The following is a 15415-nucleotide window of genomic DNA, read 5'->3' as shown; positions in this document are numbered from 1 at the left end:
GTTTGACCTTTTGATTTTGGCATTTGATAAGGGACTTTCCGTTTTGAATTTTCCTTGGAGTTCAGTATTTTTGTTATTTAGTATTTAAGCTCATTGCATCTAGATCTCAAATATATAGCTATACAACTTACGAAGATGTTGTATAATTGCAAATGATACACCTACCCACACGAGATCAAAGGATGCAAAAGTCAGCAACAACAGGTCGCCGTTCGGCGTTTAACAATGCACAAAACACATACCGCATAACATGCAATAAAAGGTCCCAACATGAGGAAAAATGTAAAACAATTAAAATGAGAAAGCCAACAGCCTTTCTATCTTTCTATCAAAAGTTGACTTCAAAATAAGATTTGTTTGAAGTACTTCTCTTTTTAAACCATGTACATCACAGCATGGGAAAACTTATAGATGATTAAATAGATAAATGTGTATATGATGTTGAGAATTAAAATCTCAAATCTAACAGGTAAACGTTTCTTATATTTCGTTACTCATTGTAAAGATTAAAGCATCCTTTAGTATTCTAATATCTTTAACATGAGAAACAAATAGGCCTTTGTAGTTCAAATATTTTTACAAAATTCTTTTTCCAGCCAAAAACAGATTGCAACTATAAAATGTAGAAGTCAAAGAATGCAAGTGTGGATAATTCACAATTCTGTGTTCTGGTTATTACCACAACCTTCACAAATATCGCATTATATTGTAAAATCTAAGATGGATTACAAGAATAAATCAAACACAGAATCTAAGCTGCTTCAAACTACATTTAACAAAAGACAAACAAAAAAACGATTTTACGTTTTCAAATTCCCTGCATTCGTTAACAAGAAACATGTGGTACTTTATCATGTTAATTACAAAAAAATCGAATAACATGAATATATAAGTACTTGTTCATATACCTTAGATCACCGGCATGTTTCGTTTTTTTTTTTTTTTTATTTCAACATATGTGTAGTTGTGTTTTATATCATGTCCACATTATTGCAATTTTCAGGAAATGAAATATTAGGTCAATACAAAATCATAATGCCATTATAGTCCAGCTGATTTGTGCATATTTTCAGAAGAATTGTGGGTTTGGTGACAAAAGCATGAAATTTTGCACAATTTTAGTTATATGTTTGGTAGTCAATTTAAGTAAAAGACGACTCTAAAAATACAGTAAGGTGGCCATTCTCAAGATGTCTACCAATCAGTCTAAATTGCACAATCATATATAAAATAAGCAAATTATATTCAAACCAAATCGTTTAAAATCATATAAAATGTAATCAAAGTTTTTAATAAGTCATGCCGTTATATTAGACTTTTCAATTTTTTTCAAAATGAAGGAAAAATGCAATTGGCCGCCAAAAATTGAAAATGAACAAAATTTAGACAAGGCTTTGCTGATATATGTATTTATTTTTTCTATCGAATTACACTTTGCAGTTGTTACTATAGTCTTATGATTACATTTACATGATTTATGGTTGCTGCTTTTAAGACAATTTAATCAAAGGTGCAAAAAATTATGCATCCATTCGAACGTTTTAAACGTTGAATGTTTCATAGATTGATTCTTCTATAATACTGTAGATAAATTGATAATTGGATCATACAAATAGGAATACGACCTACATTGATTGTTCATTTTGTCACTAAGTACCTCCTTTATTCGTCTTACCATTCAGTAACAGGCCTATATTTACACTTCTAAAAAATATTATATCACCTTGATTATTCTATCAAACAAAAATATATTCACATATATTATTATCTTTGGCCCAAAAATTATATATCTTAACCATTTTGTTGCTGTCAAGACCATTGGCATTAATTAAATAAAAAGGTTAATTAAAAATAATGCATTTTATTCACTAAAATCTTCGTCAAACAAAAGGCTGTCATTGGTACAGAAATGACAATGTTTAACTTTGGATACATCTAAGAAAAAAAAGTTCAAAAAAACAATTAATTTTGTTTTGAAAGTGAACGTATGTGTCAGCGGCTACAATAAACATGATAATATTCAATATCAATATCGAGTATAACCAACGATCTCACGAATCACCTACGCTAACCGTCTTCTCATTCCTTGGATCAAACGTTGAATTTGGCGTTATGTTAGTATGTGCCATGAGACAAGATTCTGAACTGGCGGTACTCTTTCGCGTATACGACGACCAATTATGTCCTAGATATGCTTAATGGGGACTCAACAATAAATCGTTTGCTACAATAATTCCAACTTTTTCTATATGTCGGCTGTACATTAACATAAAAAGAATTTAGAGATTGACAAAGAGTGAACATTTTCCTGCATACTGAGGAATATATTATAGTTTTAGGAACATTTTGATATTGTTGATCGATCTGTTTTCAATTATCCCATATTTAGACATCGTTAAAACCTAGCTTAACTTATTGTTCAGATAAAACAGTTGTTACTTGTTATTTTCAAATTAAAACCGACATAAGGTGGGAGGGTATAAAGCGATGATATTAAAAACTTCATTAGTTCTGAAGATCTATTATTTTTTAACATTAAATTGTAATTTGTGTGCGATTATTAAAAGAATGATCTGAGACCATATTTAGTTTTTCTACATTTTCTATCTATTAAATACGACCGCTGCATTCATTGTAATATGCAAGAGATTTTTTTAAAGATGTGTTTATTTCAGGTGTAAACATATGATAGTTTTTTATCAAATATATTTGCATTATCAATAAACAAAAACACGTCTTGTCTTTTTAGACTCGTATTATTGGATTTCGATTTTGATCATATTTAGTATACCCTAAATAGTAAATACTACAGTGAATATCATTAAACTTGCAAACTAATGGTTAAAGAACAATATATAAAAAACAAGTTCCATTTTGTAAATTTCAAATAGATAAACATACCAAAGATTTACAATTACCCTGCGTTAATTGTGTAGCAGAACCTTGACAATGACAGTTTCTGATTTAAAATTCATTAATTATTGAAATATAACGTCAGTAGGTAATGTCAATATTAGTTAAAGTCGAATCGAATTACTAATCAGCCCATCTTAAAAGTAATGATAAAAGCTATAATTCAGGTCCTTTCATTGATAAACATAATGATACTGATTAAAGTCCGATGTCCTCTGTGGCATGTCAATATGTTTTATTTTTCAGGTATGGGTTTTATACAAGATTCGTGATAACACAAATTCATAGTTTATTGTAATTTGCATATTAATCAAAGCTGTGTTTTTGGCTAAAGCATTAGAGAGTATATTATGTATACCCTGGCGCGAACAAAGAACATAAACACTTATTTCGTTTGGCAGTTTTAAATTGAAGCTTACATGAAAGTTTTGGTTATAACATTATGAACACGTTGGACTGAATCAAAATTCTACCAATCGTATACTGCAGAACGGGTACCAATGGAAACCATTTTTACAAACCCACTCTTTAAATTTAACAGATGTTCAAATGAACTCAGTTTCAATTGAAAAAATCGAAAATAATGATATACGTAATATAGCAAACAAGTGCATGCTGATATAATCCTTGAAGATGAAAAAAGGTTAGAAAGTTTTCTTCTCTCATATGCATGACGATAATGATTTCTAAATACATATTAACATAATTAAAACTGGATTGAATTATACCAATATCATATTTGTATCGATTTCTTTCGAAAGATACCATGATGCATCAAATCCATTAGACAAAGGGAAATGTAATCATGGCCAATACAAAAAACGAAAAGACAAGAACCAAAATAGTACACTCAATTACAACAGTTGTTGGTAAAGTTTAACGCCAACAGTACCGCTTTAATATCGACACCATCTATAGTTGTATCAAAACTAAGACGAAAGAAACATTTTCATTTCTCATTTATCGGATTTCTAGAAAATACTCGAAAGGGTCAGGGATACAATTAATAAAACACTTGCAAATAATGGCTTTCTGATAAAAATGCCTTTTTTTAAGGAAAATGTAAATCTAAAACGCTAGAAAAAAAAAACACGAAAAAGGTAAAATCAAAACTTGTTTAGAAGCAAATTAAATATCTTATTGAAAAAGGTATATTCATTCAATTGCAGACTTTTTTTAGGTACATTCGAGTTTTTGTCTATTGATTGACTTATTCGTCAACATTTGTGTGCTCATACATATTGTACATTTAGTTTTTTCCTTTTTGTACAGACGGTTATGGTTATATGATGCCACAAGCGACAACGCAAAGGTCTGATAGTAATGTAACTTCAAAATCAGGGGTGTACAACATTCCATATGATAAAAAAGAAGAAATATACAGAGAAACTCCGACGAGCACTTTCCAATTTAACGAGGAGATGTTTACATCGAATCCTGGTATGTTTATTTCTCAAATATAGACATGATAGATAAAAGTAAAAAAAAAATATCGCAATTAAAAGATATATTTGGTTGTAAATGCTCTTAAATGGCGTATTTGAATTAGCATTCCAAATGTTTGGATTCAAGCGCCATGTTGAGGTTTCTCCAGACGAAGCGCACGACGTCTAACGTACAAAATCATAAGCCCGGTATCTCTATTGCGTTTGAGCAACCACTAGATTGATTTCCCTGCTGAGGAACGCTTCGCCCTAGAGGGTATCACCAGCTCAATAACCAGCATTTTTGTGTTGACATGGAATATCATGGCGATCTTTAATTTCTGTAAATAACTTTTTTATAAAATGTGTAATTATTCAAAACACTAATGGTTGTCTACCGCCAGGCATAGAGTACCTCAGCCGTATATGGCACAGTTTTTCGGACTTTTCTATTTGTAATCGGATTTTGGAGGTTTTTTCATTGAACTCATGTGCTAAAAATATCAGTGAAATTGTAGAGAAGAAACTACATTTCATAGCATAGTGCAACTTTTTATAACAATTTATTCAAGATTTAAATTTAGGTTGTGCGCTACTATCATGGCCCATTACTAGTATATCGTACTATTATCGTATATAATGACATCAAAAAGTTTCTTTTGAAAGAATATGTATATTCAGAGGCAGTATTATCAAGAAATCGAGAGATTTGTTTTTATTTTTTTCTTTGCACAAAACCTAAGATTTTTTTTTTTTTTTTTTTTTTTTTTTGTAATAATAACCCCGGACTTCATCATGTTCATAAAAATCCTTTAAGTCCTCCGGATATTCAGTTACACTGAACACTTCAACGATCAGATTTTCTTAGTCATTTGATTGGCATGTTTACAAAATTTTACTTATCAGAAAATCCTTCAAGATACATATGGATCTGGTTGTTTATGTGCAAAATTTTCGTTAATGAACTTCGTTTAAGTAATAACTGCTTACGGAAAGTAACTAAGCTATTGATTGATGTAGAATATTTTTATAGGAGATGTCGGATATATGTCAATTAGACATCCCAGTGACAAACAGTGTCATAGACATCTAATCATAAATTCATGACATAAAATATACCGAAAATGCAATGTGAAAGTAATCAAGTTGAAAACATTTTGCTTTAAACCAGTTGTTAAGACAACTAGAATTATGACGTCAGATCACATCTGCATAGTAATTTGAAAAATACAAAATGTAAACATGCTCATGATAAGTTGACACTATGAACAAATTAACAAGTGACCATTGTACAGTATAAAAATCCTTTGAGTTTTAATCATTTTTATTAAAATGTTTAATGGAATTATTTCATAATATTGTATGCTATAGGGATTCTTGTAAATGTGTGTATAGCAAAAGTAAACGAAACGAAAACAATATAAAAATAGAAACGAAACTGCGTTTTTTTTATTGTTGTTTATCGTAAAATACACAGTTATAAGCGTATAACACTGGAGGGCATAAAGAGGCTGATTTTAGCTTTTTAACAAATTACCCTTTGTATTCGCCTCAATGATGTTTTTAATGAAAGAAGTACTAGGTAAAATATCAAAAAATCTATTGTGCACCAAAACAATATTTTGGGCACATTTTAAGGATATTGTCACTAATTTTTCCAATTTTACAAAAGTTCAAGAACTGCCGTTTATTCAAACAAGACTTTAAGTATCAACTTTTGCTTTTGGGAGTTTCAAGTCGTTTTCTCGTGATCGAATGTCTTAATTCATTTTGTTTATTTATCCATGTTAATAATTGCTACGATTCGAGTATTTAATACACTTGTTTTCTTAGAAACGAAACTTACATTCGGTTTCCGGCAATCTGTGAAACATTGTGTTGTATGTCAGTAATAAACATGTGTAAATTTGTAAACACAAAGTATTCCATCAATAAATGCAACTTATTCAGTGGATTGGTCAATATCCCAGTTAAAAATGCATTATTTGTAAATAAAATACACCTGTGACGTCAATCTTTTGTTCAAACTCTCCATTATTTTTTTTTAGGAAAGGAGAGATATTTATATTGTTCATCTTTATTCATCCGGACGGTTTGCCCTTCGGATATTTTCATGGGCACTTTCTTAAAAAGTGCTCACCCATGAAAATAATTCCAAGGGAAGTAACGCGATATTGCATGAAGATGAAATCTTACTAAAACGGCTGATACTGGATTTTTTTTAAAATTTTGGATCATAGTAATACAATGAACACCAAATATCTCATTATTAACAAATAGTTTTTATTTGTGAGTCGTAATTCTATCGTATAATATATAGTATCATATTCACTTAAAATCAACAACATTATCCACAATTTGTTTTCCGTTGCAAATCTTGTCTGAAATTCTATCACGGATAGTATCCAAGCGGGTAAAAACGAAAATTTTCCATTGAGTGCCATTCATCTTCTGTGCAACTACAAACTATTAAATGCGTTAACTCATTTTAATTCTTTTGTAATATTGAACACATTTACATTTTTCAATAATGAAAATTCGTGAACAACATATTTCACTTAAACATTTGCTTTTAATTTTACTATTTAATTTTAAATTAAAATGTTGTATTTTGATTTTGTACAGCAAAATCGTTTGTTGCAGTTTGATATATACATTACCTTCTGCTGTTGTCTGTTCTATGGTCGGGTTGTTGTCTCTTTGACACATTCCCCATTTCCATTCTCAATTTTATTAAAACCAGAACAATAACTCGGATAGTTTCTCTAATAATATTGTGGTTTAATAGAATAAATTATATTTTAAAAAAGTTAAATGGCCAAAATGGCGTATTCGGTATTTAATTTGATTGTTCGATGTTGTAATTTGAATATAGTACTAATGAATAGAATTTGAAGGGGTATGAATAACATTTGAATAAGCTTAAGGCTTGTGTTAAATATTGGGCGGTTTTTTTTCACTTTTCAACAGAAACGCGTAACATAATCAAACTCATTCACGGTTGTTTTATGTCCAGTGGCAAATATAACAGTTCTACTGTTATATCGACAGTGCAAAAAAAAAAAATGAAAACAACACGTTTGATAATATCATGCGTCCGAAGCGCTTTTCTGGATTTACGTAGAATATTACATTGGTACAGGCTAATGTTGCCATAATAACCTACAGTTTATCCCGTGTTACAGTTAATCAGTTTAGTCTCCCCGCGGACATCATCATCATTGCAGTCAGTGGTTATACTGACATGATTTATAACATACTTTTCATTATTACTACGTGTTTATTTATCTCTGGCTTTCAAATGTTTGTGTTTGAGCGTTCTTGTAGAGGAAAGGCGCTTCGGTTATAGGAAATGGAATTGCATGTTATTTTCTTTTGTATTAGATAATTGGTTCAATACCATGAATTTACCAAATAAATTTGATATATAAGGTAAAGAACATCAAGTAAAAGAAAACATTTCAAGTCACGCCTCATAGTGTGCAAAAGTAAGCATATATCATATATACACACAAGCCAGTGAGATGCAAAATGATGCTTAATGTTGAAGTCGTCACGTTGACTTTGATGAGACGAAAACCAATAAAAGCGCTCATTCGTGGTATGTGCTTTGCTGAAGTATTAGAATTCTGTATTTAGAATTGGTGCACCATACTCAATCTTTCCAGTCAATTCTGTGATATATTTTGAAATTATAAAATTCTAATTTACTGCCATGGAAGAACCCCCCTCCCCCACCCCATGGAAAATGTGTCATTGAATCTAATTGAAACCGTAATGGGAGGTAACATGTATATGTACATCACATTCTGACATGAACTATGTTAGATTTGAAGGTACGGAAAGCGTATTTGCTAAACATCAAATGATAAACATAGCATCTTGCAACACGATGCAAGACGTTAATGCAATTTGTTTTACATCAGACCTTATACATTTGACATAAATTTATTGGAAATGAATCGTGTTACATTTGATTTTGATAAAACAAATTGATCACTTTTACTTAAACTTTCAGTTGATATGTTAAATGTTTCAGGAAGTCTCAGTGTGAATGGTCATTTACAGGCAAATAAACATGCGGCAAAAATCATCTATAAGGATCCTCAGTTAAGACGTCATAATTCATATCATTACATGGATATTCGACAAGCTAGACAAGGACCCTTAATTCACCATAATAGTCAAAGATCAACTGGTAAACAAGGTAGGGAAATCAATACAAAGCATATTTGAAGGCTAGGAATATCTATTCCTTATCGTATAATATAGTTGTCCTCCTTTTTCTTTACGATTACATTGACTCAATGACTTTTACTTTGCTGTTTAGTTGACAAGTAAAAAAATAAGGTTAAAAAGATAAAAAAATCTGTTACACACATATTTTTTTAAATCGCGTTTTTAAATTGTCAGGTTTTTTTTATCTTGCTTTCATAAAAAAGTATTTTAAGATGAGGGAAAAAGAATCATAGTAAAAAATAATGTAATGGGTACGTAGGAAATAGGTTTAAACATTGTTTTTATTTCTATACATTGTCGATTGTCTTATGATATTTAATTGTTTTTCTTAAAACAATGTAAAAGATGTAATAACAATTAAATCCTTTTACATTTACATACATGTATCAGAATAATAATAACGATTGTTTTGACATTTGATATATTTATTTCATAACCTTCATCAAAAAAGGAACATTTGAAAATAAAACATTCATGTGATTTATAGTTGTTTTATCAATTTGGCAACAAAGTTGATAGTATTATTCACAAAATTGTGAGCCTTAAGCTTTAGCACAATAAGTAAGAAGGAAAAATACCTAAAACTGTTTACCGACAAATATTTTTTACTTCATGTCATATTCAATAAATAAAATTTTACTTCCATACATAAAGATAGATGAATAACTTGCATGAATTTTCATCCATTCCTAACCGTATTAGATTTGTTTTATAGAAGTTAGTCTTTTATATTTTACCTCTTATTATGTATACTATGCTATAAATCATATTATTATACCTTACATATATTTCAAACAATTCTATTGGGTAAAACGTTATCACGTGACATGGAATAATTCAGTTAATTTTCATTCAATTGCAAGGAAGAACGAATAACCCTAAAAATTTACACCAGCGTTGAATAACCCTATTATTCACCGGCAAATAACCTAGTTTGTTGATTTGTACTCATGAAAATGACGTCACAAACGTGAATAAACAAAATGGCAACGTTCAAGTTACAGGAAGCCCATTGATCGAGAGAAGCGGAAATAAGGCTTTTGACGTGCATCTTGTGCCGATGATATCTCTAATAACGGTCCTTTTCAGGGCCATCAATATTTTACAAAAAGAATATACCTTTGTTGTACATACGAGAATTCTAAGACACAAATTACATGTATTTTTGAACGTCAACTTGTGTTTGTTACTGACTCAAGTAAGGGTAAGTGCTTTTACAATGATTCAAAATGCCCTTCCACTGTTAGTTCGGTATAATAAAACAATTGTGGCCCCTTAGAAGCGATGAATATCCAAAATTGTCAACCCTTAAAAGTTATTTCACTTCGGGCTGCGCCCTCAGTGAAATAACCTTCTTGTGTTGACAATTTTGAATATTCACCTTTTCAACGGGCCATAATTGTATATTGTTATAACATGTATTGGAAATAAACTTATCAATTGTTTGTCTATCATTTAAGAATGAATGACAATGAATTATAATTAAAAATTAAAACCGTGTCTTTCGTTTTAATTTTATTAAAAACCATAGAAGTGACCAGATGCTTGCGATTTGCATATGAAATTATCAATTAAATCTCTTAAGTTAACATTGATCTGATCAACCGTTCTATCGATTTATATGAATCAAAACAGTTATAGACTTTAGTAAGCAGTTACTACAATTTTTTAGATAATTGCCTGGAAAAGATTTTTCATTTCATAATATGTAAACATTTCTTTCTGAATAATGTGTAATATTGAAGAACTCATCAATCATGAGTATGAGATTATAATGAAAGACATGTTTTTGTATAATATACCACTTCTGTCCCTTTAATCAGAAATGGTTATGACTAAACAAAAGATGTCAGATATGCAAACTGTGAAATCAGAAGGCTTTGATAATTCGAAGATGCATAGATCTGTGTCGATGAACAGTTTCATAGACACATCAAGAGGTATCAGAACCAAGCATCCCTTACAAGCTGACCATAAACAAAGCAAGGAAGGACATTGTGAGTATGCAGTCATGTGATCAACATTGATATTAACTACAGAGCAAGCGAATTAGTAGTTTAGAATTATCTATCATTGATATCAAATCGTAACTATATGGTAAAAGAGATGCTAAATTAAAAATGAAAATCTGATTGTCGGCTTTTCGATATAAGGTATTGATTGTTCTACAATAGAAATATAAGTTGGTAAGTTCTTTTGTTTTTAAATTGTATGCGAAAGATACCTTACTCATTAATCGAAAACAATAAGTTGCATATTATTTACACTTTTTCGTTTATCTCAGCGTTAAGCTAACAGTGTAGCCTTCTTTGAAATAATCAAATGTCGACTTTTCCAGGTGTTCTATTGTAAGGCAATTGCTAACATATTGTACATGTGAGATTGGAAGGTGTCACCGTTATAAGATTATCTTTCTGTAATATCTTATTATTTCCATACAAGTAAATGTAGTCCAATTATTGTAAAATCTATGGTAGTTAATAAAATTATGTATTCATATCAGCACACGTTTTCCTTTTCTCATTTTTACTATTGTATGGATAATACATTAGGTAATTAATAATATTATATGACGTATACCTCTAATATAAATACTATTTAGTGGCGGTCCAAATCCGGTTCAAACAATCAAAGGGTCCTACAATTACGTCATTTGTTCTCTGGTGGAAAGACGTCTCATTGGCAATTATATCACGTCTCCGTATTTTTTAATGCAATACGTCAACATATACAGATTGGTATTTTTTTCATCTAGTTACTGTCGTTTTGATTAAATAAGTAAGATAACAACAGAATGACAATAAAAATTGTATAAAAAATATATAAACATTACTATTTTTCAGCAAATAGCAGTGTGACAACATTTAGAATGAGCCAAAGTTTCAGGCAAGAAACGCAAAACAGAAGTATGTACTACATTATTTCATTAAAATAGTATGACATGTATGAGATAAACAATGAAAGCCTTTGTATTTTCTCCTAAAATTGTGAAACACGAAAGCGATGAAAATGTTCATATTTGATTCTCTAATTTTTTACTCGTGCATCTTATTATAGTTATTTTTTGTCAAAAGAAATAAGAAGATGCGGTATGAGTGTCAATGAGACAACTCAGCATCCAAGTCACAATGTGTAAAAAGTAAACAAAATGCTGTAACGCATATTCACACCTTACGGACTTCATTCGGAGGAGTGTGGTACTTGCTCAAAACTGATACAACGGATTAATAAGGAATAACTATAAATTCTTAGTTCAAATATTTATATAAATGGAAAAATCTCATTATTCTTTCAATCTATAATGAATTGTACTATTCTATATGCCATTTGGTTTGTAGCAAGTAAACGTACTGTTGTTGTTGGTTTCTGAAGATTTAAATAAAATCATCTCCTCAAACTTTAAAATCATATCATATAGTTTTCTTTCTATACATTTGTTTCTCTCCTACAAGTCTTTAAAAGTAAGAAAATGTTGCACCTACTTCAACTTGAAAATAAGCTAGATGTCATGAAATGTTTGGGGATTTGTGTGAAATGAACTACTTTTTGGACAACTATAAAATTGTTTTGTCACTGTAATTTATACACCAGAACTACCGTGATTTTCAAACAAAAATATGTTTAAGTTTCAAATTCAATTAGATATACGTTAACAAATTATATAAAGAATGCATTTATGATTGATTTTTAAGTTTAAACTAATTCGTGTCACAGCCAAATGAGGACGTGTGGTTTGGCTTTTGAATTGTGTCACAATGTCATTTAGGGGCATCGAATACTGTAAAAGAAGCTCGTACAGATATTTTAATCAATGCTATTTTTCAATATGTTAATATTGTCTAATAAGAAAATTTCTTTATGATTTTCAACGACATAATCTATGCTTCAAAATTCACAGCTCAATCAGACTGTTTTCTTTTTTAGAATATTCAGCTCCATCTCAACAACATAGATCATTTAAGAGGGAAAATAGTCAAAGGTAATATTTTGAAATAAATTTAAAAAGTAATTAGGTCTTCCCATTTCTCCTTTGCAACCGTCAAAGATTATTATGAAAAGTTATTTTCCAAAATTGTTTGTAACATCAGGATGTCAAAGATAATGTTGGCCGAGGTGATAAGGAGACTCCGTATGAGAGTTATTTCCTTTGTGACATAGTGAAATGTAATGGTATTTCATCAACCAGAAATGATCGACCAAGATATATGATTTTTTAGTTTTATGTGCTTTTTCCACTAGAATGAAATGGAGATAAATCTATAACATTGGGTTAAGAAACACGTCTATACCCCAACCAATATCTTAACCAGCAATTGGACATTACGGATATTGTCATATCAACAACACTCGTTGCAGTAAGGTAATGGACACCAGTCAATCAGTTTTAAAAATGATTACCACATTGTATCTGCTATGCAGATCAATCAGATCAAAAGATTGATTAATTAGCAGTAATCCTGTCAGTATTTAATTTGCTCTCTGTAAGTTCATCCACCTATGACTATTGTGTAAGTGTTTAACAAGCAAACATTACAAATAATTAAAAATGTACATTTACATTAATGAACCGATGTACACTGATTTCTTTTGTTAAGCGACTCATAGGATTCCTGGTCATCACACGAGATTTACGATACATGTCCGAAAGTCGATTGTTGTCCACTTTGTTCTTAAATTACTTTGAACTGTGTATATTTGGAATGAACGTAAGACACGCTGTATCTCTTCCGACATCAGAAATTAATATTTCAAAAAGTATAGCAAATACATCGAACTTCAAGGTAAGTTCAAAAAGGGGGAAGTCCACAAAAACTGACGAAATCAAACGTTAGACTTTATCAACCAACGGAACTAATGGAAAACAACTGTCATATATTGATTCATGATTTGGAACAGACGTTTTCTGAAGAAAATGGTTAACTGAAAATGAATTTGAAATTTAATGCATTGAAATCGCAAATACATTCACGTTTAGAGTATTGAAACGAAGTATTTGATACAAACATTTAGCTTTTTCGTTTTTCGCAAACACTATATCAAATCAAAAATGACAGTTAAAACCGATATTTAATGAAATGGTTAATTATAATATAACATGTATAAGGATCTTCATAATGTTTTATTGATATGTTTAGTTTTGTTAACATGTTAAATCACTTCACAAAATGTTGCTTCTAAAATGAATTTTGTAAGTCTTCATTATGTTCAGAATTTCTTTTTCCTGTTATTTGAAGTTTCTGACAGACGCTGTTCATATTTACTTAATTATGTGGAATCTATTCGCTTGTAGTGGAAATTAATAAGATGGTAACGTACATTTTCTGTTGTTATGCAATTATTGAAAAATGTTGTAAGCTGCTTTGCTACTAAATTTAGATATAAACGCACTACACTTGCACATGTTGCATGACTTGGTGATCTGTCATGTTTGAGTCTTTCTTAACGTCAAAGCACGTAGTTCTATAAAGTTATATGTCCTATGGCTATTTCAATATCTTGGATTATAGCATGATTTATTTTAGAAAAAGTCCCACCTGAGCCCTTTAAATATATTTAATACAAGTTAATGAGACTGTTTTGCCCCTCATATTCTTTGTTCGTTCAATGCATTTAACTAGACGAACAATTAAATACATTGAAAACCTCGAGATAGTTGTTGTTAAGAACCTTCTGGTATAAGTTTTGTTAGCACTGCCCATTTACGCTTGATAAGATACTTACTGTAGTTAAATACGTTCTAATTCGACATTTCATCTGATTGTTTAGGTTTTGTTACAAAATGGTTCTTCTTTCGACTTGAAGTAGTTTCTGCGACAGAGGTATATTTTTATAGATCTTGAAAGTGTTTTACCATGTAATACCACAAACCGACGAAATAACTTTAATTCTTGCGTTTGTCTTGTACGTCTTCTTAAGCTTCGCCTATTTGTGATTTCTAATTCAAATTTGTTTTTGTTTTTTTTTGGTAGATGCAATATTTCTTCTTTTTCATTTTTTATTATTGAATAGAGCACGATATATGAAGATGAGAAAGATTTTCTGTTTAAAATGTTTTTTCTGAAATTTTGTTGTTTTTCGCAAAAGATAAAATTTTATACACACAAATGAAGTATTTCATTTCTTCTGTTGCTTATTAATTTCAATTGTTTTATCCATATGGTTACCAGTAATTCGATTTACAGACATCATTGCTGTTGAGCATATTTTGGGTTTTGATTTATCAATCAATAAAAAAATATGTATAAATAAAGAAACATGTTTGCAGGACCAGACTAATAGTAGGCTCAAATATTGTTTTTATCTTCAAATGGTCCACAACAACAAACAATAGGGACTACCGTTTTGTATGCCCCCACCCCACCGTAAGCAATGGGGGCATGAAGTGTTACCCTTGACCGTACTTCCGTACGTCTTTTCGTACGTCCTTCCATCTTCTCATTTTCATTTCCGCACTCTAACTTGAGTTTTCTTCATTCAAATTTTATGAAACTCATACATAATGCTGTGAACTAATACTTGCAATCAGAGTTTGAATTTGGGTAGTGAGTCACTTACTTTTCTAGAATTATGTCCCTTTATAACTTGGAAAATTGCATTTTTTGTTCGTTTCCGCACGTTTTCTTAAGTTTGATCCATTCAAATTTTATGAAACTTATAAACAATGCTTAGAACCACAACACACAGACAGAGTTCGAATTTTGGCATGAGTCATTTACTGTTCTAGAGTTATTCCCCTTTTTATCCTGGAAAATTGCAAATGTTTCAGTTTCCGCACTCTAACACGTTTGTCTCGTCCACATTTTATGAAACTCATACACAATGCTAAAAACCACAAAATG

At 30.4% G+C, this 15415-nt stretch overlaps 1 protein-coding gene across 1 annotated transcript in view; it reads left to right on the top strand.

Moving 5' to 3' along the window:
• LOC127701985 (cell death protein 3-like) overlaps positions 1-15415 on the top strand; it is a 49840-nt gene that overhangs the window by 12271 nt on the left and 22154 nt on the right. Inside the window, exons 4-8 of the mRNA XM_052205957.1 lie at positions 4186-4353; positions 8377-8544; positions 10400-10573; positions 11420-11482; positions 12501-12555. Of these exons, the coding sequence (XP_052061917.1) occupies positions 4186-4353; positions 8377-8544; positions 10400-10573; positions 11420-11482; positions 12501-12555 (628 nt within the window). The remainder of the gene's footprint in view (positions 1-4185; positions 4354-8376; positions 8545-10399; positions 10574-11419; positions 11483-12500; positions 12556-15415) is intronic.

This window comes from Mytilus californianus, unplaced genomic scaffold (assembly GCF_021869535.1).
Source record: "Mytilus californianus isolate M0D057914Y unplaced genomic scaffold, xbMytCali1.0.p SCAF_5, whole genome shotgun sequence".
Taxonomy (NCBI): Eukaryota; Metazoa; Mollusca; class Bivalvia; order Mytilida; family Mytilidae; genus Mytilus; species Mytilus californianus.
This window is presented reverse-complemented; position numbering and strand designations above follow the sequence as displayed.